The 23,891-nt window shown below is 41.4% G+C and overlaps 1 protein-coding gene across 3 annotated transcripts; it reads left to right on the top strand.

Moving 5' to 3' along the window:
* Positions 1-261: 261 nt before the first annotated feature.
* mfge8b (milk fat globule EGF and factor V/VIII domain containing b) lies at positions 262-23,890 on the top strand. 3 transcript variants are annotated; one of them, XM_041039397.1, is made up of 12 exons: positions 262-440; positions 9,433-9,555; positions 9,935-10,066; positions 11,052-11,084; positions 17,386-17,499; positions 18,137-18,318; positions 18,794-18,949; positions 19,250-19,394; positions 20,861-21,045; positions 21,137-21,195; positions 21,230-21,292; positions 21,890-22,025. In XM_041039397.1, the coding sequence occupies exons 1-11, from the start codon at positions 371-373 to the stop codon at positions 21,264-21,266; spliced, it is 1,236 nt and encodes a 411-aa protein (XP_040895331.1). In that variant the 5' UTR covers positions 262-370; the 3' UTR covers positions 21,267-21,292; positions 21,890-22,025. The 3 variants fall into 3 exon arrangements, with proteins under 3 accessions (XP_040895331.1, XP_040895329.1, XP_040895330.1); XM_041039395.1 differs by having other exon boundaries at positions 21,137-21,292; positions 21,890-23,890; XM_041039396.1 differs by lacking the exon at positions 11,052-11,084 and having other exon boundaries at positions 21,137-21,292; positions 21,890-23,890.
* The last annotated feature ends 1 nt before the right edge of the window (position 23,891 follows it).

Here is a 23,891-nt window from a genome sequence, read left to right as displayed (position 1 = left end):
ATTTACGTCTCAGGAGTTTTACATTATGTCTTAATGAAAACATTCGATTTAATGCAGCACATTAGCTGTAAAAGCTCCTTTTGTTTCCATGGTAATTTATTGGTCCCTTGGTGTGGATCCCCCCCCCCCCCTTCGTAAACAGCAGGAAGGAGAGGGCGGGGCTACAATTAAAAGCCAGGCCGCGATTGGCTGAGAGCGGGGGTGCACGTGCTCCTGTTCTACGCCTGCTGCCTGGGAGTTTTAGAGCCGCAACAACGAGCTCGAGCCTCGATAGCAACAGCGTCCAGAGCGCCGCTGTCCTCGAACCGACCGGGTGTCCTCTTAAACTCAGCCAACTACAGCCACTCAACCTCCGACAAAAACAGCAGGCATGAAGGAGCACATGCGTCTTCTCCTCGGGCTGCAACTTTTCGCAGCTTGCCTGGTGTTGGGGGTGAACGGTAAGTTGCCTCTTTGTGTTTGTTTACAGTTCAAACCGCCGCCGTTAACGTCCCCGGACCGCTGCTGTTTGAGTTGAGTTGGTGGTTTAGCTGTAAAGTGTGTGTGTGTGTGTGTGTGTGTGTGTGTGTGTGTGTGTGTGTGTGTGTGTGTGTGTCTCTCTCTCTCTCTCTCTCCGTGTCTTTTTCTCTGGCGCTCTTTCTCTCTCTTTTTTTAGTTTTACTCACTTGAAATGTTTTTTTGTGTGTTTGGTATGTGATGATTTAATCTCAGCCTGGCATAGTAGTGGCACCGTCAGTTCATCACCGGAGTAACAGAGCGGTGGGCATTTGTAGGTGCACAAGTTCAAGCGATCCTTGAATAAATGGACAGGACGTGTGGGAATGTGGGGACTGAGTCGTTGCTTTGCTCTGAAACGGCAAGCTTATACTTTTGGATGTCATGGTCCATCGTATAATATAAGATATTAGAAAAGAAATTCTTTTTTAGTCGAGGTTTGTGCATGTTTTTCAAGTTTTGTTGGCCGGTTGTTAAGTCAGAATGTATGGTTACCTAAGGGCAATTTTGTACACAGTGACCCTTTTAAGAAGCACGACACATGCAGGCTGGTTATTATACTTCTCCAGTGTTAAGCTCATGCCACTGGCGCTTGGCTTTGTTTGCATTTCTATGCATCAAACACATTTAGGCCGATGGACAAAGGGTAAAATGGCCTGATTTTGCAGCCTTCATTTGTGCTCACAGGCCTAGCGGAAGGCATCACATGTCACACAAATGTTTTCCTTGGTATGATGATGTATTTTCCAAATGTGAAAATGTCCCTGTTCCACTCCTTGCACGTTGACAAAGAGGAGAATTCATAACTTGGGTTGGTGAAATGTGAAAGACAGATTGTGTTTTTCCTGTCAAGAGAAACATTTGCACTTTTGACTCTTTAGAGTTGACAAACAGTCAACCTTTGACTTATCCTCTCAGCCTTAGGGATCAGTGCTCCGTTACACGAGGTCAGGCGTTTTTCAGCCTTTCAAAGATTCATTAGAAAAATGTAGAGGAAAGTGTTGTATAAAATAGTCAAAACTAAAACACACGGTAAGTTGTATTACATTAGACATGTGATAAAAGTAATCCCCTTTGCTTGTGAATCATTTTGTTGATTCTGAATGCAGCATTATGCCTTCTTATGAAATCCTTGTTAACCTCCTGTAGTTGTTAAGACCACAAACACTATATTTCACTGCATCCTTACTGAGCTGTGTGGACATGCTTCTCAATGCATGTATCGATCCACTGTGTTGACAAAAACATTAGACTAGACAGCACACAATACTGCAGAAGCATGTGACGAGGACTGCAACTAAGGATTATTTTGACTGTTGATTAGAATACAATACAATAGTCTTTATTGTCATTGTACATGTGGACTGCACATCGAAATTGGTGGAGCGTTCCCCATGGTGCACTTGGGAAAACAAAAGTATAAAAATAGTCAAATAATCAAATAAAGAATAAGGTGCAAAATTTAAAGAACAAACATTTTTGTTATTTTGAGTTCAGTAATTAGCTCAAACTAGTGTCTGATCAAAATAGTTGACGAATAATTTTTCTGCCGATCAAATACTTGATTAATAATAATTGTTTCAGCTCTATATGTGAATTATTTTTTTGTAAATTTGGAGATGTTAATTTAATTTTTGGGCAGCCAAAATTGATAACTGATTTGATTTGGTCTGTATTTTCATTCCATGTCCTGTAACATGCTCATGCAGACCTGCATGAGAGACAGGCTGCTACATTTTCCCTGGTGCATCACTTAAGTAAACGTCCTTTTAATATCTTTATGTTTTAATTGAAACTGAAATGATTTGCAGCCTTAACAGAGGCATACATCCCAGCATGTTTGTTCCTTGAGGCTTAGGGACGGGACAGCCGTGGAGAATAGGTGTGGTTGCCCTGACCACAACGTTGAGTCACTTTTCCGGATGCAGCCGCCAACACAGACATGCCAGTGAACTTCCACCCACAACAGCATTCTCTGAGACCTTTCCACACTACTAGGGAGCTTGGGGGGTGGTGTGGGGTGGGGGGTTGGAGCGGGACTTGTTGCTGCTGTGTCATGCCGAATGTTTACAGGGCAGAATAAAAGCTGAGGGGAGGAGCTTTTTTTCCTGTGTTTTACCTGATTAGACCCTATTCAGCAGGTTGTAGCTCACTTGTGCTGTCCGTTAGCTGCTGAGGGTAGAGAAGTGGAAAGCGGTGTTCTGTGTCAGGGCTGAGGCAGTCTGTACTCACAAGACCACTTAGGGCAGCTGAGTGAACCAGGGCTAAATATAGCCAGATGCTCGGCCAATGGCGTGGCAGGAGTGACTCTGTGTGTGTGTGTATGTGTGTATAATTTGTGGATGTAGGCAGGTGCACAGAAACACTTTGCAGTTAGAATTAGAGCAAATTTGCTTGTGGGAGTAAGATAGGGTTTAATGGCCAATATATCAGGCAGTTATTGGACTCACTTAAGCAGGAATTTAATTTCCTGCTAATGTGATGGATGTGACTCCAACGTCATATCATGCAATGACTGTTTTGTGTGTTTTAATTAGGGTCATATGATGGACAAATTGATGAATTACACACTTGGTAATTTTTGTTGCATGTTTTTTTTGCCGCCTTATTACTGAACAGGTTCTGTGGCTCAGTCAGAGTTTTATAGGACTTTCTGCCTCGAAAGGAGCAAGGTTCTGGAAAACAATAGATACTCCTTTTGGACTGAGAATGCTAGAGATGAAATTAGATATTAGATATTGGTACAATATAATCCGGTATCAGATACTTTAAAAATACCAGAATCAATATCAAACTTCAAAACCTCATGACAACAAAACCAAAAAGTGGATTAGAAAAGCTGAAACAGTCAGTCAGTTAATCATTAAGTAATTATTCATCTTCAAATCTTTGTTGATAATCAGTTAATTTTTTCTGCAATTTTTCAAGCAAAAACTCTAATCACTAATCAATAATGAAATGAAAATGGATAATGAAATGACTGTTGTAGCCTTGAATGTTTTTTTTTTTTTGGCTTGAGTATGTAGACCCTGAGTTCTTGTGTCAGAAAGTTTATGAATGCATGTGAGGAAAAAGTTGCGTGTGTCTCATTGTCAAATTGAGCTCGTACCATCTGCCTGTGTTTGGTCTTCCCTTCAGGCGTCTGTCTTCTTCAGCACTGATGACTTTATTATTACTTCTCCCATCAAATCCCTCAGGACAGGACAGGATGGGCTCTTTTTCTTCCAACTGAATTTTGAATAGCTTCCTTAATCAATGTTTCATTGCAATATGGAGTATCTTCTAATTTGGGCCACTTTATTAGTGTCTCTCGCCCCACTTTCCAATCTGCCATGTTGAATATTTTACACGGTGTCATGTGAGTTTAAACACTGAGCCAAGGACAAAATCCTCCCTACTTGAGTCCAAGAACAAGACGTGTTTACTCAAGATCTTTGTGTTCATCTGACTGGGGTAACCATGTTGATATACAGACACAACTCCATTCAGCTTAGACTGTTGTTGTAACGTTACTTCAGGCTCTATTTCAGTTGTTGTGTGTGTGTTTTTTTGTTTTGTTTTCTAATCTTTTGAGTGTGCGTGACGTTCAAATGTATTTTTAGCAGCTGGCTATCGTTGTTTTTTATTTTTTTGGAGCAGCAGCAGATGGTTGTGCTGCTCTGGAGTAGCACTTGCAGATTACAGGAAGCTCACCTGCAGCTGGAGCCCTGCTGATCTTCATTCTGAAAAGGTTTGGGTTATTTAAGGACTCAAGTAGACCCGACCTTGATAAATCCACTTCCTGTTACACATGTCCAGGTTCCCTTCTCCTCACTGCTCCAGCACTCAGTAGTGCAGTTTGGCAGTGGCAGGTCATCAGATTTGATTAGCACTCCACAGGTCTCAAGCCTTCTTATTATGCTCCAGTACATCCTTAACGGTTTTAACAAGGACTGGACGTGTGTGGTGTGTGTGTGTGTGTGTGTGTGCGCCTCACATAGGGGTCTCTTCTTTGCTTTCTGGAACACTGAATTCCCACACTTGCCTGCCAGCCTATATGCTCCAGCATGGCAGTGTGTGCGTGACAGAGCAGAGGGCAGAGCGCTGACTGTTTTCAGACCTCGGGACACAGAGCTCTGACGTAACCACACACACACATAGACATACAGTATATTCGTATTCATTCATTCATATGTATCCTTTCCTGTGCATTTCTTCAGCCCATACACAATCAGCAGGTATGGAGTGGACATATGGAGTCATTACAGCTTTGACTTTGTTAGCTCAATTTAAACAAACCCGCCTCTTTTCATAGTTCTTTTTTTTTGCGCTGCTGATCTCCATGTCATCTTTGATAAGAGTAATTCAGATGAAAGAGCTTTTTGCCCATGGCCGTGCACTGTGTGTATTTTCCTAATGCAGCAAATAACAGGCTTTGTCAGTGAACCCTCTCTAAAACACACCAGCCCCTAGAAACAATTTTGTTTTGCATCAAGCTGATTAAGATTCACTTGCTCACTTAAGGCAATTTTTCTCTGAAGTGCTGTTTTATCTCCGTGACCAGTAATTGTTTCTCTAATATGAGCCGCAGTAAGTGTCCTCAGAGAGTTCGCTTGTGTCCTGAAATGGCTCCCCCAATCTTCATAACAATGACGCAGAGCCCTTAAATGACTTAATAGAGCAGGTTCTGTGAAAGGGTTTGTTTCCTTCTTATCCATTCACCTAGGATCTAATATGGTCAGAGGGCAAGAGTGTCACTCAGATCCTTCCAGCACCAGCAGGTTAACTTGTAGTTCTCCTGTGAAGCTTCTACAGGGAACGTGAGAGCCTTGTGTGGTGCTGCTGCTCATTTCTTTCCAAGAAGTAAACACAAGACTTGTCATGGTCACTAATGCCAAACCAAACCCCCTGCAGCAAAACAACAGTCACTGCACTCACATAAGATATGAGTCTGGTTTTCTGAAAGCTCACTTAGCCAACTGGTTAAACCTAATGTACAGAGGGGAAAATAGTTGACAGTTGACTGTACTGACACTTGTCGGTACAGGCTTGCTTTACTGGTTGGGAAGTATGCACAAGTACAAGTAGCTGCTGCCATCAGATCAAATTACGAGATGCTGAGGTGCCAAAATACCTAAATTTGTTGTTATAGAATATTTGATATCTTTTGATATGTTTGCATTAAAGATATTGCTACATGATTTGATATAATAGCCAGCCCCAGCTGTGTCCTCATATCTGAGACTCAAGCTTTGTCAGAATCACATACACCCTCTTGTTGGTGGGTCTCACTGGGTACTGAATCATTATGTGTTGTTGGCTTTAACTGCCCTGTGTTTTTGGTCTGGTATTTGAACCTCATTCTTGGGCTGAGGCATCATGGGAGAGGTACAGACCATGACTCATAAGGAGTGAGAAAAGCACAATGCCCTGTGGAAATGGCTTGTTCTGCCAAACATAACTCCACATACCTTCCTAATCTGTCACTGCGGTTAAGTTAAAGTTGGGCACTTTGTTGGGTACTTGTAATTTGGGCAATTGTATATTTAATGCTTTTTTTTTTTTTTTTTTTTAGAAGATTTATTAGTTATTGTGATTTAAGAGAGAGGAAATCAGCACATTTTATATAATGAAAACAACAGATAAATTGTAATTAAGCCTATGTTCACAGGCTCATGCCCACATTTAATAGAATATCAGGACAACTTGCCAAGGCTTGTTTTCACTGTGTTTCTAAAAAGGGGGTTTAGGAATCACTACCTCAGCAACAGCCTTTTTCAGGCACATGCAGCATGAACAGAGTTTATACAGAGGGCAGTTTAAGTGTTACACCCATACTTGATGCGTTTCTGGATAACCGATCAGTTTTGGGAATTTTCCTCACACAGGCAGCTGCAGCAGCTTAAAGAGTTGGTTTACCCAAAAAGCATTTCTCACCTGCATCTACAGTTCCTAGCAATGCAGATACTTGTTGTTGCCCAGGTTATTAGATATACATCCCTGAGATTTCTGTTGCCTCCGAAACACAGTGGGGATGAATGGGGTTTTGTTTGTGGTGCTTATAGCACGTAAAAGTGGGAATTGAAAACAGCAACATTTCTGTGTCTGTCAACAGTTTTCTTGTCAGTCACTTCAGTAAAAGCTGTGTACCAGCGATGATAATTCTGGAAAGAAATGTCACTGTTGAATTTTGAAAATGTAATTCCACAAAGGAAATGTCATTCCCCAGCACTGTATTGACATGTAGGCAAAAATGTCAGAGACATCTCATAACATAAACACATAAAACCAAAACTCTCTAGGTTAGATGCCACTAGAGGTTTGTCAGGAAATATGTCTTGTTTTATTTTGTTTTGAAATATGAGTGAACAGACCCTTTAAACTGTGGTGAGTCAGTTAGAAGTGGTGAAATCAAAGCCAGTTTTTCGTCATGGATTTCTCAGTAAACTAAACTGAAACTACAACCACAAGTTTACCTTGATATATAAACTTACTCTTATCAGTAACAGCTGTCCATGTAGATAATGGAGAAGAACAAGTCTCTGGTTTCCTCTGAAACAGCGGCACAGTTTACATTTAATGTGGGGAAGAAATCATGTAATGCATTGCTGCATATTTTCTTTAACTGGTTAATTGGTTGAATTAAAAGTCAGTTTTTATTTTTAATGTGTCTCATGACTCTTGTGCAATGCAAAACCTGCTCCAATCTCATCGTATTTTAGATATTGGATGGGTGTGAATCAGGGGAAAATATAAGCACTGTTTTCTTCATTACCATGTAATTTCTATACTGATGTGGTTTCACAGACAGTGTCATCACTTTGGGGATTTTCAAGGAGGCTCTGGTGGTTGGACCACTGTCTCTTTGCTGGCCACCTTGACTAATACATCACTAATTTCATTTCCTCAGTAAACCCAGGCAGTGCCTCAAGTAAATTACACTTCAGTCAGGGCAGACCACAAGTGACATTAACAGAGACAGTTAAATTAAGTGGAGTGTCTCTCCATTTCCTCTCTTTATTTCTATCTTAAACATTGTGAATTCATCAGTCAGATTGTTCCAGTGAAATATTAAATTTACTAATTTCTCAGAAGGTCATTTGTTCAGCGTTGTTATTTCGGTTTCCTGAAGGGAGCTGTCTGCCAGTGAAGGAACGGAGGTTGTGTTCCTGCCCTAAAGATAAACAGGCAGCAACTTTTGGATAGGAATGTGTTGGCGGTGCCAGCCAAGCCTGGTGCCTGACAGTCCCATGAGATGTGAACTTGAGGGTCGTCACACTGGATACTGCACTGATAACACTGGACATCCATGGGAAGTGCAGTTCAGTGGATAAACAGACAAACAGGATGTTGGCAAAGTGGATCTCTTTCTTTCCCTTTCTCCCTCTTCCCTCAGTGGTGACGCAAATTACCCAACAGCTCCTCTGTTGCTAATGGATAATTAATGGGGTCCAGATTTTGTCCATTAGTGGTTAAAAATAGAACTGCAATCCACAAACTGTAATATATTAATTTATAATATAATTCTTTGTTTGTTTTTTATCCTTCATGATCATTAGACCAGTTAGTTTTTCCACAGTGCTCCACTGACAGCTAGAGTGCACACTGAATAAACTACTCAAGTGCTCGAGTGCTCTAATCCTTCAAAGAACAAGGGAAGATGTGTGTGTGTGTGTTTGTGATATATAGATAGAAAGATGGAGAGGACACAGCAATGCACAGGAAGTTAGAAGTCTGAAATGCCATTTCCAGCCGTGGCCTTGTGGTCTCTGAGAATTACACCATCAGCAGGACTAAAACAGTACGTTTCTTTCCTGTAGAAGTCTAAAAAAAGTATTTATCTGCTCCCACGGGTCTGCTTTGTTTGAGGTGGGAAGAGTTACCCCACTGAAACAGCGAAAAAATGGGGTCAGAGCTTGTTTTCAGCCTGTATGGCAGACAGTGTAGCTCTTAAACCACCAGTTTCACACTTGGGGTTCAACCTCAATTTCCTCAACAATTATCCAAATGATAAGTGTTAACTTGGAAATGCCATCCCTATCCTCTCGGGTGTTAAAAGGCTCCCAATTATTTACTTCCTCCATATTTTAAGTGACATAATGAGTATATAAGGGTATAATTTAAAAGTTCATTTCCGTAGTGCTATGAATCCATGTGCAGAAAACTGTAATTATATGTGGTTTATTGTTAAAATCATTTATAGAGCCTTTAGTTTTGCTATTTCATTAGCATCTATGGTACCTACTTGAAATTTTCATACTTCACAGTTTCAATTTGTGATATTTATTATTTTGTTAGAGATCTTTTGGAATAAAGCTCTTTCACAGTAAATCATAGCTCATTCAGTCTCTGCTTTTGAAAACCACTACATGCCTTTCGTTTCCTTTTTTTCTACGCCCAGTGGTAACTGACGTGATTTCCCTCGTGCCCAGAGAGCTGCCAGATTGTCAGGTTCAGGCCGGGCAGCAGTGAAGCTGGTGGAAGCATCCGGTGTTTGTGTTGTGTTTACAATGTAGTGATGGCTTACTCAGCTGTTCAGACCATCACATCCAACCTGCAGCAGGGTGTTGACTCTTTATTCAGCTGCACAACAAGGCAATGGAATGACAGATTTAACAATGAAGGCAAACATGATCTTAGCTGATATTCTGTCTAAACATGTTTCACACTTTTTTATTGAAAACTTTCATATAGCTGGTTTTAATGCTAAAAAGCTACTAGGCCACTATGACCCAACTGCACAACCACAACTGCTGCAGTATCTGATCGTCCTCTTCCTGTCCTGAAATATGGGCTTGGAAATGTCAGATAACTGTTGACAGGAAACGCTGCCCTCTCAGGCATTTATGGATGTGAAATAAAGAGTACAAACCACAGTTGGATTCACAACCAATTTTACTTTTACAGTATTTCTCTTTACTGTAGTACTCAACCTGTCGTTCCCATGTTTATCTGCAGGTGATTACTGTGAGGTGAATGTGTGCAGTAACGGTGGAACCTGTGTGACTGGAGCAGGAGCTCCGTTCATCTGTATCTGCCCTGATGGCTTCTCTGGAGAAACGTGCAATGAGACTGAGACTGGTAAGCCCATGCCCCTGAGTCTCAGATCAGAGCTCTTTTTTTTCCAATTTGCTGATTCGACAGTAACAGTATAGACCAGTTAATCCCTTACTGGTGCTTAGTATGATCTGGTTTAAAAAAATTAGTCGCTTGTTGGAGATCTAAAGCTTAATATTCAGTAATTTTAAGTGAAAGCAGGTTAGTAAAACTTAAACCAATGTGGATCCAAAAGATGAATTGTGTTTTCTAAAATGTAAGTGGATCAACTCTGTCCTTCACACTGATCCAATTCCTGAAAAATAAATATTTATTAGAGGTTTAAATACACACTACTGCTCAACCTCTGTTTAACTTGGCTCTCGCCTCCTTCCTCTTGTTTGTCTTTCTTCTTCTCCAAAAGGGCCCTGCAACCCCAATCCATGCAAGAATGATGCCATCTGCGAGGTGACAGGCCACTCCCGCCGAGGTGACGTCTTCAGCGAGTACGTCTGCAAGTGCCAGCCGGGCTTTGAAGGAGTCCACTGCCAGAACAGTAAGTCTGTGCTCCCACTTTAGCAGTCTTATGAGGATTTTATCAATAGCTTTTGAGTAACTACCAGTGTTTTATTTATAGTGTTGTATTATAAATCTGAGACTGGGGGTAATAGTCTGGTTCTGACTCAATTATAGATCATATCCACTGTGTCATATTTGGATATTTATAAAATGATCCATGGAAATGTGCTCTGTGATTTTATTTGTAAGTATTCTTGTTCTGGCCAGATTACAGGTTTTCTGTCTATCTACAGTTTGGCTGGCCATTTTAAAGATCCTGAGCCACCACTGCAGTGTAAAAAAAAATTATAGAAAGTTTGACTATGAATGAATAAATACTGAAAGAATCACAAAACAGCATTATAAAATGTCAAGATCAGTACGTTTATCTTAGGCACCATCTTGAATCAACAAAACATCTGTTTTTGCTTTTTGAACTTTATTGAAAGTGTAATTAAGAGTGTTGAGGTATTGAAAAAACAATTATGAATCATAATCATTAGTCTTGATCATTTCAAGAAAACTAGCAGTGCACCAAATTAAGTGTCAGTGTTACTAATATGCTAGTGTCCTTCTTTTACCAACCTTACTTATGCATTGCTGTATAATTAATTGGCAAGTCTAAAGAGGTCCCTGTTTGTGTGTCCAACCTGGCACACTAACTTGGACAGCTGCTGCGAGTGCTGGCCACTAGACAGACAGCTGTCGTCCTTATGGGAGCTTCATTCACACGTCACTCAGATCAGGTTGATTCAGGCAGGATCAGCCCAAGAAAGAGAAACAACAGTGGGAACATGTGCTGCGTTCCTCCGACTGCCTCCAGCCCTGCAGACAGAGACAGATGGCTACTGTTTGCACGAGAAGGCGGCAAAATAACAGTGGCCAAGTGTGCAGAAAGAACTAATTTAGCAGGAATCAAGTGGGACTTTTAGGAAAAGCCTAAGTCCATTTTGTGTTTGATCATGTATGCCATTTTATCCTAGGTGTCCAAGGGGCAGATTTAATTTCACAAAAAGGTAACAGTGAAACTGGGACGTGAGGAGAGAATGTTCTGTGTGTGTGTGTGTGTGTGTGTGTGTGTGTGTGTGTGTGTGTGTGTGTGTGTGTGTGTGTGTGTGTGTGTGTGTGTGTGTGTGTGTGTGTGTGTGTGTATATATATATATATGTGTGTGTGTTGTGTGCTGTAGACTCTTTTCCTCCTTGGATCCAGGTGCTCTCTGTCCCTCTGCCTGCATGTGGAAGCAGAGGAATTCAACTAACTCCCCCCCCCCACACACACACACACACACACACACACACACACACACACACACACACACACACACACACACACACACACACACACACACACACACACACAACATACATATACTCAACATGCACACACATACACACTCACTCCCAGACAGGGAACCGCTAAGGTCAGCACTATCTCTCCTTGTTTCTAAGTCAAGGCCAGCAGCAAAAGCAGCAGTGAGATCAGGTCAGCATTAGATACGCCACCTTTTTATCAGTTCACCCACCCTGACTGGAGGACGTCCTTTCATACTAAAAGATTTGTTGTTAAACTCCCACATGCCTCAGAGCTTAGACAAACTACACAAATGCCTCTTCATACAGTTTTTTCAAGTTGTTTTTAGGTTAGCATCTATTTTAATCCAGTCTTCCCCAGTCCATATTTACTCTCTAAATCTTCTCACTTGACCGATTAAAAAAAACAAAACAAAACAAAACAAAAAAAACAAAAACAAAAAACAAAAAAACAAACAAAAAAAAAACTGTTAAAAAAAACATCAGCTAATAACAAAAGTTATTGGTCTGTGTGTTTCCTGTCTTACCCCTGAGAACCGCAATTCCCAGCTCATCAGAATCCGTACATTCACAAGTCCTTTGGCAGGTGCTGTAAGTTAGCTGCCAGGGTCAGAGCCCTCTGCGGAGCAGGCATTTACACCAATTAGATAATGCCTCAAGGATAGTGATGAGGGGAATTTATTTGACAGTGTTGGTTATGAGAACCCCTCTGAGGACCGCCGGGTCAGGGAGGAACCCCACTATTCACAGCTACTGATGACTGTGTTGTGACAGTTTAAGTGTTCTCTAATTTGTGTGTGCGTGTGTGGGCAAGGAATGAGGACCATGACAGCCAGCTCCCATGGTTTGTGTGAAACAGAGAAGGAGATGGGCTGTGGAAAACCAGTGACTGTGGTGAACCTGGGGAGGCGTAGTGTTGTTAAACATTTAACTAGCATTCTCGCACTCATTTCACACATGGAAGCGCATGTTGAGACAGATATTTTGGGACAGCGCTTGGTTAAGAAGTTGAAGAATATTGTCCTCTCACTGGTCAGTCATGAGGATGCGTGTGAGCATGTGATGAGAGGATGAACTGATCAGAAAACAGCCAAACGTAGAGCCTGACAAGTAGGTGTTGAGAAACTGGAGCCAGATGTAGAAAACTATGTTGTCCTCACACAGATTACTGCATCCATAAAAATATAAATAGAGAATGCAGCAGTAAACAAGTGGACGACGGACTAGCTGGGAATAGAATAGAGTGTTGAAAATAGCACCATCCTGTCCCTTAAGGTTTACTGTCAGTTATTGGAAAGAAGTCAAAACAAGAACAAATTAGTTTTTTATTAGTATGTAGTTCAAATGTATTATTTCACTACTGAATATACAGTATTTCACCCTATATGACTACAGTTCCTCTGAGAAACCGATCAAGGGAGCAAAAAAATTCTCTACTGGAGAAAGCTTAATCACGTGTGTGCTGCACATCCCACATGAACAACCACACACAGCTCATGATCTCATATACAGACTGTTTAGCATACACATACACACATGGTTTATCCCTCGCGCCAGTCTAACCAACAGAAAGTGGCGGTCCACGCTGAGCGCTCGCAACGTCAGCGCTGCTACTGTTGCCGGGCGAAAAAGTAAATGTGGAGGCGGAACGATGAATTAAGTCTGCCCTCCTGACAATGTCACACTCACCACTCAAGTCTGACTGAAGCACTTCTGACTGTCCGGGAAAATTGGCCTAAAAGCCTGGGTTGCAGAGAAAGAGTGTGTGTGTGTGTGTGTGTGTGAGTGTGAGTGTGTGTGTGTGTGTGTGTGCGTGTGAGTGTGTGTGTGTGGGGTAATAAGGAGATACAGAGAAGGCAGAGAGAGAGCAATGTCGATGGCTGTTCACTTTGGACCAAAGCAGATGGATGGAAACAGTGAGGGAGTCTTTTTCAGAGAGTCTTTTTCTTGCTTACAGTCTCTAAATCCCAGATTTTCATAACAGATTAAGGCGGTTATTTGCTTCTTGGAAGTCGCCAGAGGGTGTGCTGCTCTCTCTGTTGAGCTTTCAGCTCCTCCCAGGATGTGGTTGTGTGGGCAGACTGGGCTCCATGCCCCCTATGGAGTACAGGGAGTGCGTGTATATATGATATATACATGCGTTTGTCACAGATCCGACTAAGCCTGGCATGCACTCCGCGGTTTACTGCTGCTTGCCTTAAACAAGCTAGATTGGATTGGATTATTAGTTCTGCTTACCTGAAATCACGACATTATCTTAAGTAACAGAAGCAGCTGTTAGGTGTTTTGACTGGAGAAGCTGAACCATCACAGGTGAATAGCAACAGACTAATAAGGGCTGTTATCACAATGAACCTAAAACTAAAAAAAAACCTAAAATGATATTTCATGTTAAACTGGGACTTTCTCTTACATTCCTTTAAATTTAGAGGAATCTTCTTGCAGAAAGCAGTTTTGTGGGCTTTTATCCAGACTTGGTGGATGTTGAGTTCTGAATTTCCATCTTTTTTGTAGAAGAAGATTATGAAATAATATTGATTTGATTCAGAATAGATACTAAAGCGAGTATACTCTTTATCATTAGCGTTCTAGTATTCTTCATAAAGTCAAGTGCTGTGTATTCACATCTGCAACTCTTCTTTCGACCAGACTATTCCGCTGGCAGTTGAGCACTTTGCTTGAAATCCTTCAGAAACTACAGTAACCACGTTTGTGTAAATATGTAACCATGTGGTGTTCAGCAAGGGGAAATCCATTGTTCTTAACTTCTAAGACTCCCTTTTATTCATCCAGGCCACAAGAACATGAAGTCATGACTTTTGTCAGTTTGATGACAGTTTATTTTTCTGACTAAGATCTTCTTTCAGGTCATTATGTACATTTGCAATAAAGAAGAAGAACTTGCATTTTTAAGAACCACAACTATCAGTTGCCAGTGCATAGGATCTGATGTCACCATGCCGCGATCTATTCAAAGTGAGCTTAGACACACAACTTTAAATCATATGTTCGGTAAATATACTTTATGACATCAGGAGTTTCAGCTCAGAGCTCTGCATCCTTCCAGCAGAGAGAGACACCCTGGCAATGATCCGACTTAAGGCTATTCTGGGCCCTGCTGTGTCGCTCCCTGGTGTACTTCAGCTAGTCCAGTCCACAGGCACAACAAATTACACATCTGGAAACCTTTCAGAGTTTTTTCATTTCATAATGCCGTTGTGGTTCTGTCTGGTGACCATAATGCCTTTAGAGCACCCTCCTTGGTTGCTGTACCAGGGCAACAGTGGGAGTGGTGATTAAAAAATATGTTATTTCCTTATTTCATGTTGTCAGTAGCTGGAAAGAGACAGACTTACTACTGTGCAGCAGTCCCATTGCAGATTTTGGGTCTAAAAAGTCGAAGGTTGATAACAATTATTCCACGAATTTAGCTCTTCAGCATAGTTTTGAGCAAAAGTTTCTTAACTAACTTTTCATAGTTTCACTCCTCACACAGTTACTGCTCTTTGGGTTTGTAGGTAAGTGTTGTTGTCGAACCGTAAAAATCACAGATGGCTTGGTTTCAAAGCTCAGTTTGAATACCTTGTGGGCTTAGGCCTCACGCTGTGAGGTTTGGAGAACATAACTCATTGCACGACACCATCCGCTCTTCTTGCGCAGCATTACAAAAGTAGGTTTGGGCCGTCAGACGCAGGCTGGCACCTTTATCTAGGCCCAAATCCTGCTGGCAGCAGCACATATTCTGGACATAGAAAGCTTTGCTGATCACCATATCCACTGCCAGCTGACCTTGGCTTTGCATTGATCGGGGTCTGGTTTCAAATAAGCCACATGAGATTTGTATTGGTTTTCGGTTCATGCTGAGACAGATATTGATGCTAAATATTGTGGTAGTGTGCTGTTTCTGTTATAAGCAATAGGGTTTGTTGGACATAGGCCATGCATATGCTCTGCCCCTGAAATCTATATGTATATGCAAACAGTGTGGTGATAGCAGACACTTTAACATATGTAGCAGCTGATTAGAGGCAAGTGTTGTTTTTCTTAGTTGACATTTTAGAGTTGTAAGGTCTTTATCCTGAAGCAGCTCTATCTGTTTGTCTTGGTTACAGTTAATCAGAGCACCACAAGTGCAGCCTGGGTGGTAAACAAACCTACAAATCCTTGCAGTGTTAGTGCACCCACCTGTTTCTCTACCTGTCTCAGGGATGGTGCACGATCCTCATGCTCCTCCCTCCACCGACACCCCTGCCCCAATCTGGTTGTCAGATAAATGGATTAGAGCCTGAAGCTGACCAGGCTGTATGGTCCTTCTGCTGCCCAATCCTCTTACTGGAGAGAGGGCCACCAGCTGACACACTTCAGGACTTGACCAAAGTTTCCATCAGTCTGTCATCAATTACTGATACAGATCCCTGGTAGGTGTGTTATTCTCTGACACATCTCAGATGCTGGTCTGTATACTACAAGGTAAAAACATGTGGTTGGCTGTTGTGACACACAGTGGTAAGGGGGTCAGTACGTCAGACAGAGTCTCTAAAGTCTGAATTTCTGAATGCTTTATAAACTAATTCAGTTACTACATATCAGAGTTCTTATCCACCTTGAAGTGACCAGTGATTGATGAATCTTTTTATCTGTCTTCTTAAAACAGCGGGCTTTTAAATTTAACTTTGACTATGTTTGGTCACAAACACATGTTTTAGTACCAGTTGGGATTTTCAAAAATGATATATTTTATTCTTTGTCATTCCCTGTTTTTTGATTCAGTTATATAATTTTATAAAGGTTAGATTTAAGGAGTCTTTTATACACTCTCCCACTGAAACCTGAGGATACCCTGATAATATGAACATATCAGTGTATGTGGATACAGGCAGGTAGCAGCTATCACGTTGTGCCACAGCAGTAAATTGATCAAAGAGCTTATTTACAAAGTGTAGAGAGCTTGATGTTTAAAATATTCAGCCACTGCTGCCACTAGAAATAGTCTGTTTTATGTGATTTAGTGTGAGCTCCCAGAGACAGAAATGTCATAACTGTGGACTTCGTTATCCAGATTTTGTGGATGCACATTTCAGAATTACTGTATTCCTCCTGTGACTGTGTGAAAATGAATGTTTGGACACAGAGCTATTTCTGGAAAGAGCATGTGGGTAGGAAGATACTGCTGTGTGTGTGTGTGTTTGTTGGTTAGAAACACATCAGTGTGCCTGGGCTGTTTGCGTGTATTTTCTTCCATAATAACAACTTCTAAGGATTAAAGCTTCCGAGATTGACTGAAATTCCCCTTTTGGTGTGCAGTCATCTGTACAACAAGCTAAATGTGGACCTTGTTCCTTGTGTATGTGGTCAAAATACAGTGTGTTCAAAGTTGGTTCAGTCACACTGACAGGTCTTGTGGATGTGAGATGAAAAGGAGTTTGAGTTTATTGCCGTTACATTGTGCTGATTCGTTTTCCTCTCTGACTCATCTAACGCAGCCTTTGAGCTGGACAGAAAGTGTTGGTGAGGGTGCCATCAAGAGGTTATACAAAGAATTACAAGGGAATTAAACAGGCATTGAACTTAAATGGTTCTTCTTGATACTCGACTCTTCTTTGAAACTAAAATGTATCATGGAGAGTTTGGGAAATCTTCACACACGCCCAGCAAAACACATCTATTCTCAGGGCCCTTCCATTATTCACTTCACATCCTGACCACATGATCTCCTGGTGCAGCTGGTTCTTTAATACCATCAAGGCTGAATTTACTGTCTAATGATAAGAGACGATCTGCTGTCTCTAGTCTTCTCTCTGCAACAGCTCCAGTCCTGTTGGCATGGCTTCAACTAACCTCAGTGTCAGACAGTTAGAGAAATATCAAAACTTAATTCTCAAGCATGACGTGACTGTCACTCACTCTTCTAACAATGATCTACTTCCAGACTGGCTGATTGAAGTTGACCAGCAATCTGTTTATGTTTAACTACAGTAAGTGATGATGTGGTTTATCTCTCTGTAGACGTCAACGACTGTGCCGGCCAGCCATGTGAGAATGGTGGCACCTGCAGGGACCTGGACGGAGATTTCAAATGCCACTGCCCTTCCCCTTATGTGGGCAAACATTGCCAGCTGCGTAAGTGTAACCGGTCAGCACGCCACAACAACACGATTTCACATGTGGGCCAGATGGCTAAAAAAAGACATAATGTGATCAATTAATCTTTTTGAGATTTGAGATCATAACCGATGTAATGAGGTTATGTGTTTCCTCTTTACTTTTACATTTCCTCAGGAGACAAGAAAATGAATAAACGAAATGGTGTGCTATTGCTGGTGTAATACATAGTAATTGAAGGAAGTGCAACTGAAGGAGACACTAAAGATGATGGAGTTGGGAAAGCAGCCAAACTGCTGCGTTTTAGGATGATCAGTGGGCAGTATATAGCCTGGGCCCAAATGAAGAATCAATACTTTGTTCAATAAAGCTGATTCAGAGCTCTGCATTCTTAATGATTTTATGGTTTACGCAGCAGCTCAGTAAAGGTTTAGCACGAACAAGACTCTTGAGTGAATGTATATTAGACCCTGAGTACCTTTCTCAGTATGTGAACATGTTCTCAGACATTACTCTTTCTTGTTAGTATCTGCACTCACCATTCTTCTCTACAGTCAGTCTGAATTCATGTATGTTAGCAAAAAAACATTAGCATTACGGCCACATAACATTTAAATGCTAACATTTAAATGTTCCCCCCACCTCTCCTTCACAGGCTGTATTTCTCTGCTTGGCATGGAGGGAGGAGGCATCGCTGAGTCTCAGATCTCATGCTCATCAGTCCGCTACAGCCTGCTGGGCCTGCAGCGCTGGGGACCTGAGCTCTCCCGCCTCCACAACAAGGGACTGGTTAACGCCTGGAGTGCTGCTGCACATGACAGGAACCCGTGGATAGAGGTGAGATCAGTGCTACTGTAGATAAACACCAAATGAATTAAGTAGATTGTAACAGACATCAAAGCTGATATATACAGTAAGTAGCTGGGGATGTTTAACAGCCTTGAGGTCTTAAACCATTGGTTTTTGTAGAAATTTGAAGTTTGTTGCCAGTTATGTCAGGCTAGAGATACTTTTTTTTATTGTGCAATAACGATTTGGAACAGATTTATTTCAAAGACACAAAAGTTGATTCATTTTTTATCATTTTTAAAAAAATTTTATTGATTAATTTGTCACCTTTATTAATGACATTTCACAGTTTGGGGAGCTTTTTGTTCAGGCTGTGTTTTTGATATTTTGAAAACTGTTTAAAGTCCTGATATTACCTTTATTGATTTTTATAACACCTGACATTTCAGTTGAACCGTTGGATTGGATTTCTGTTTTCTGAAACCTAATTAACTCAATGTATGCACTTTTTCCAAAATTCCAGGTCAACATGCAGAGGAAAATGCGTTTCACAGGTATCGTGACTCAAGGTGCCAGTCGCATGGGAACAGCTGAGTTCATTAAGGCCTTCAAGGTGGCCTCCAGCCTGGACGGCAAGACATACACCATGTACAGAACAGAGGGACAGAGAAAGGACCATGTGAGGAGACACACTGCAGCACAACAGAATGCCCTACAGCCTACTGTTTTAAGCAGCTTTTTGTCCCCGGTGACATATTTTAATATTTGGCAGCCAAAACACATTAATGTCAACAAGGAAAATACTTTTTAAATGTATGTGCTTTAGTTCATCCCACAGTTTACAGTAATCACAATGTGCTTGGAATTTACTATAAATAAAATGATATACTGCTGCAAATGATATGTATTATCAGTTATAAAATAACCAGTCAATAACAGTAAATATGATGAGGTTTGCTAACCCGTCCTTCTCTTGTAGGTATTTGTGGGAAACGTGGACAACGATGGCACCAAGACCAACTTGTTTGACCCCCCAATCATTGCTCAGTACATCCGCATTGTCCCTGTGGTGTGTCGCAAGGCCTGCACCCTGCGCATGGAGCTGGTGGGCTGCGAGCTCAATGGTAAACTTACACAAGAAAGAACATACAACATACACATGCTGCATGTACATCCACAAACTGTGTTCAGTTTACTGATGTCTGTTAGTTACTGAAACAAGATTAAATTATTCAGACTCCAGGTGGGAAAAATTATTACCTGGAAGGGAAATCATTTTTTTTCCCCAGCATTTATCTCCTATGTTTCCTCACTAATTATTTTCAGTCCCAGAGTCAGTGATTGATCATACTTCAAAGGATGTTACTCAGAGGACTGCATCACTCAGTAACTTTGAACACAGATGCACACACACTGATGAGTCTATTCCAAGATGATCCTTGAAGCTCTTATCAAAACCATATGGCCATATTTTACTATAATAACACCAGCATACTTACATCAGATGCTGATGATTCAGAGACTTTTTTTTTAATACAGAGAACACATTGGTCTTATTAATCATATGAAAATTAATCATCACCCCAGCAGGCAAACGAAATACTAGGTTATTTTAAGTTGTCTGTATTGCAAAAAAAATTGTCTGTTCATTGTGCTGTTCCTTTTATCATAAGCCAGTGTGGTTTTTTGGAACTCGCTGGCCTCATTACACTGTTGAATGTTCATCTCTCTTGATGGTTGTCTCATTTGTCAGATCAATGTCTGTTCTCCCGTCATCTGTGCTTCCCAGTTTGTGCATGACTGCAAAACTGCTTTATTTTTCAGCTTGTCTTGTTTTAAGGTCACCTGTCAGTCTGGCAGGAGATCACAGCCAGCATGTGTAGTTTGGATGATTTTTGGTTCTTTGGTAAACACAGAGAAATTTGCTTCACTGCAAAATGCTCGTTATGAAGTTCTGGAAAGTGTGATGTAAGGAAAATGGGAACGGATGTTGCTTAAACAGCTATTCTACATGGTGCCAGACAGCAACAGTAGAGCTGAAGTTCTGAACATTTTTCATGCAGCTTTCACCCTCTGTTTATCTGCTGCTTCACTAAACCACACTCATCAAGAAGTCTGTTTTATAGATTAAACAGTGAGCTCCACGGGTTTGTTTCTACTTCAGGATGGACGATCTGTTCGTGCTGAATATATGAAATGATACAGAGGATATAAGAATACTGTAAACTGCAAACCTGTGAAGGATCACCATATAACCTAATAATGTGAGCTTGATTAACTTTAACCACAGTCGGTAGAGTGCACTGTTGGGTCGCACCATTTTAACTCAGCTGAACCCAGAACTGCTTGTTTATGGCTGCATGTTCACCTCTATGCCGTACCTCTGCCCACTGTATCTGCTGCTCTCATCCACCATCATCATCTGTGGGTGTGTCTGCTGCTTCACGTCACTGGCTGGCCTGGGCCGCTTCATGTCCGTCCCCTGTCTATCATACTTTCTTTCTCTCTCTCTTTCCACCCCTCTTTTTCTCTGTCTCTTTCTCTGTCCCTCTGCCTGGTCTCACCTCCACAGTGTATTCAAACACTTCAGGTTGTTCAGAGCCGATGGGCATGAAGTCCCGATTGGTGTCTGACCGCCAGATCACAGCCTCCAGCACCTTCCGCACCTGGGGCATCGAGGCCTTCACCTGGCATCCTCACTATGCCCGGCTGGACAAGCAGGGCAAGACAAATGCCTGGACCGCTGCCACCAACAACCGATCTGAGTGGCTGCAGGTACGTGGAGGAGGACAAGACAGAGCTACAGGTTGTTTCTGAGTTTTTCCAATGCTGCTTTTGTAAAGTGAAGCTGTTTCTGTGTCCTCAGGTGGACCTCCAGTCTCCAAAGAAGATCACAGGAATCATCACACAGGGGGCCAAAGACTTTGGCTCCATCCAGTTTGTCATGGCCTTCAAAGTGGCTCACAGCGATGATGGACAGTCTTGGACCATCGTGAAGGACGAGACCACAAAGGTGGACAAGGTCAGTTCAGCTACCAGAAACATGGTCACAAAGTTTGAGTCAGAAAAACTTAAAAAGAAATGAATTGATCCCTGTGGACATACTAAACAACACTACAGGACAGGACATGAGGCAGAATGAGAGAAAACAGCACCTGAAAAATCTAGTAATTAAATAACAGTGTGGCTGAAGTGCATTCAAAGAGTTTACACAGCATCATGAGGGCATATTAATATGCATTATTGGTACAGTTAAACAAAAATACATCTGAGAGGAAAATACAGCATAAGAGATATTTACTTCATTGAAATTAAATTTATCTTTGATTTAGAATGCCTTGATGGAATTTGTATGAAAAGTACAAATATAGGCTTTTCCTGAGGGTTGTTTTACTTGTGTGGTCTAAAGGAAAATGTTTAAAAATTGGAGTGACAGTTAATCTTGTTTGTTTGACAAAATGATGGGGGAAAGTAAACAAGCTGTCTCCTGAAGAAAACTTGAGTATGAGAATCATTAAGGAAGCAAGCAACATAAAAAATATTTTGTTATCTCGATTTTTTTTAGTTTAACTGCAGATATGAAGTTTGTTGTTTTGATTGGCTGCTGTTCTCTGTCCAGATCTTCCCAGGCAACAGCGACAACAATGTTCACAAAAAGAACATCTTTGAGCCGCCGTTCTACGGCCGATATGTCCGCATTCTGCCGTGGGAGTGGCACGAGCGTATCACCGTGCGTATGGAGCTCCTGGGCTGCGATGAGTAGCCTCACGCGGTACCCACCTCTGTCCTCTTCCTCCTCCTCTTTCTACCTCCTCCCTCCTTCCTGCCTCCTCTTCCCTCTTTCCCTTCTCCCTCCTGAGCCACACCTGCACTGCCTTGCTCTCAGCCCTAGGGGGCAGCAAACACCAGAGTAGCACCTCACCACCCCAACCCTGGCTGGTTGTGGGTGGGAGATGTTACCCCTAACCACTGTCACCATCCCCCAGATTGAGTAAACCTCGCAAATCACCTTTTTTTTTTTCGTTTCCTGAATTGATCACTCATCTTTTCCACCTGAACCAAATCTGTGACCGCTTCAAGAAACGACAGTATTTCATATTTATTGCTGGGGTCAGATTTTTATCCTACCTACTGGCTAAATCAAAGCTGGTGAATCCCTCATCCCTGTGTCAGAGGTCAGGGGTAACAATACTGCTGCTGTATCAGTTGGTGCTGCCTGGACTCTGATCCTAGATCAGTTCTACCTGGAACGTTGAACCTCCAAGACCCATGGCTGGTGATGTACATAAGCTCCACTTAACAGCTTGCACATGCCCTATAACCAAACACTTGACCCCGCCCCCCCAGGACACCAGAACATATATATTATCTTTAGAGGATATATTGATGCTTTTGGTTGATTATTTTTCTTGTTGAGTTTTTGTGTTTGTTGAGGAAAAAATAATAGACTAAAAATCTCAAGATGTTCCTCTGTGTGTGCTACAGTATTCCCAGTATTTTCTTGCAGTTCACATTTTCTACAATACAGATTGTTTGAACTGCTTTTAGAGGGCAACATTAAGGATGACAGTATTCACTTTGGTAAAACATATGTGTAGTAGGAAATAACAGAAGTGCAAACATCCCACTATCTACAAATCCTTATTTTTACCGAACCTGTGTGTGAAATCGTGGTCCAGCTTTTACAAAGTTGCACGTTTGGCTACATTTGGCCAAATCGGGTTGAAGTTTTGTGCCAACACACCCTCAGGTTTTTGTTTCTGTGGGTTAATGTAGAAAAATATAGTATGGTGCACTGATGCAGATCCACACAAAACAGAAGAGGGATCAGATACATTGAATTTCATGTCATGTGGGACATAATCCGTCAATGAACCATCTTAGTCAGTCAGTTTAGCAGCCAAACAGATGTGATCTCAAAGCCGGAGGAGACGCCCTCATTGACAGACAGGATGTTATAAACAAAGAACAAAAAGAGTTTAAAATTAGTGTTTAGTGAAAGAGTAAGGAGACACTTTATTGCTCCTGAGGAAATGGCTGTTGACTGTGACAGTGATTGCAGTATTCACATCCACAATACATCACATCTCCAGATGTGGATCAAATTTCCTGAGGTGGTTTATTTAAAAAAGAAAAATCACATTCATGGTCAATTTATAGTTAATTAGTCAGTGACAGTATTAAATCAATAATCACCCAAGAACTGTGTGTGTTACTTATTGATTAGCATCATAAACTGAGAGATTAACACTTGCGTAGAGGCTGCAAGTTTAAAATTAACGATGGACGTCTCAGGTCGAAGCAGATCTGCTCCTAATGTACAGCAAATGCTACTGAAATATTACTAATCCACTCACTCAGTCACTCACTCAGCTGTGCTTCTAGTTGTGTTCACCCAGTTTCACTTTTTTTATGGCACTTTGATGTTTGTGTTTTGATATTTGAAATATCCAAAAACCAAAAAAACAAACAAACAAATAAACAGTATTGTGCATTGAAGAACAAACTGTAAACATATTCACTATTTCATGTTAAGGTAAAAAAAAAAAAAAAAGAAAGAAAAAAGAAATGAAAATAGATTTGCAGTTCAGTTTCTTTGTTAGATTTGAAAGTCTTGCAAG

This window comes from Toxotes jaculatrix, chromosome 5, assembly GCF_017976425.1.
Source record: "Toxotes jaculatrix isolate fToxJac2 chromosome 5, fToxJac2.pri, whole genome shotgun sequence".
NCBI lineage: Eukaryota > Metazoa > Chordata > Actinopteri > Toxotidae > Toxotes > Toxotes jaculatrix.
The sequence above is the reverse complement of the archived record's forward strand: the minus strand, read 5'-3'. Positions and strand labels throughout refer to the sequence as shown.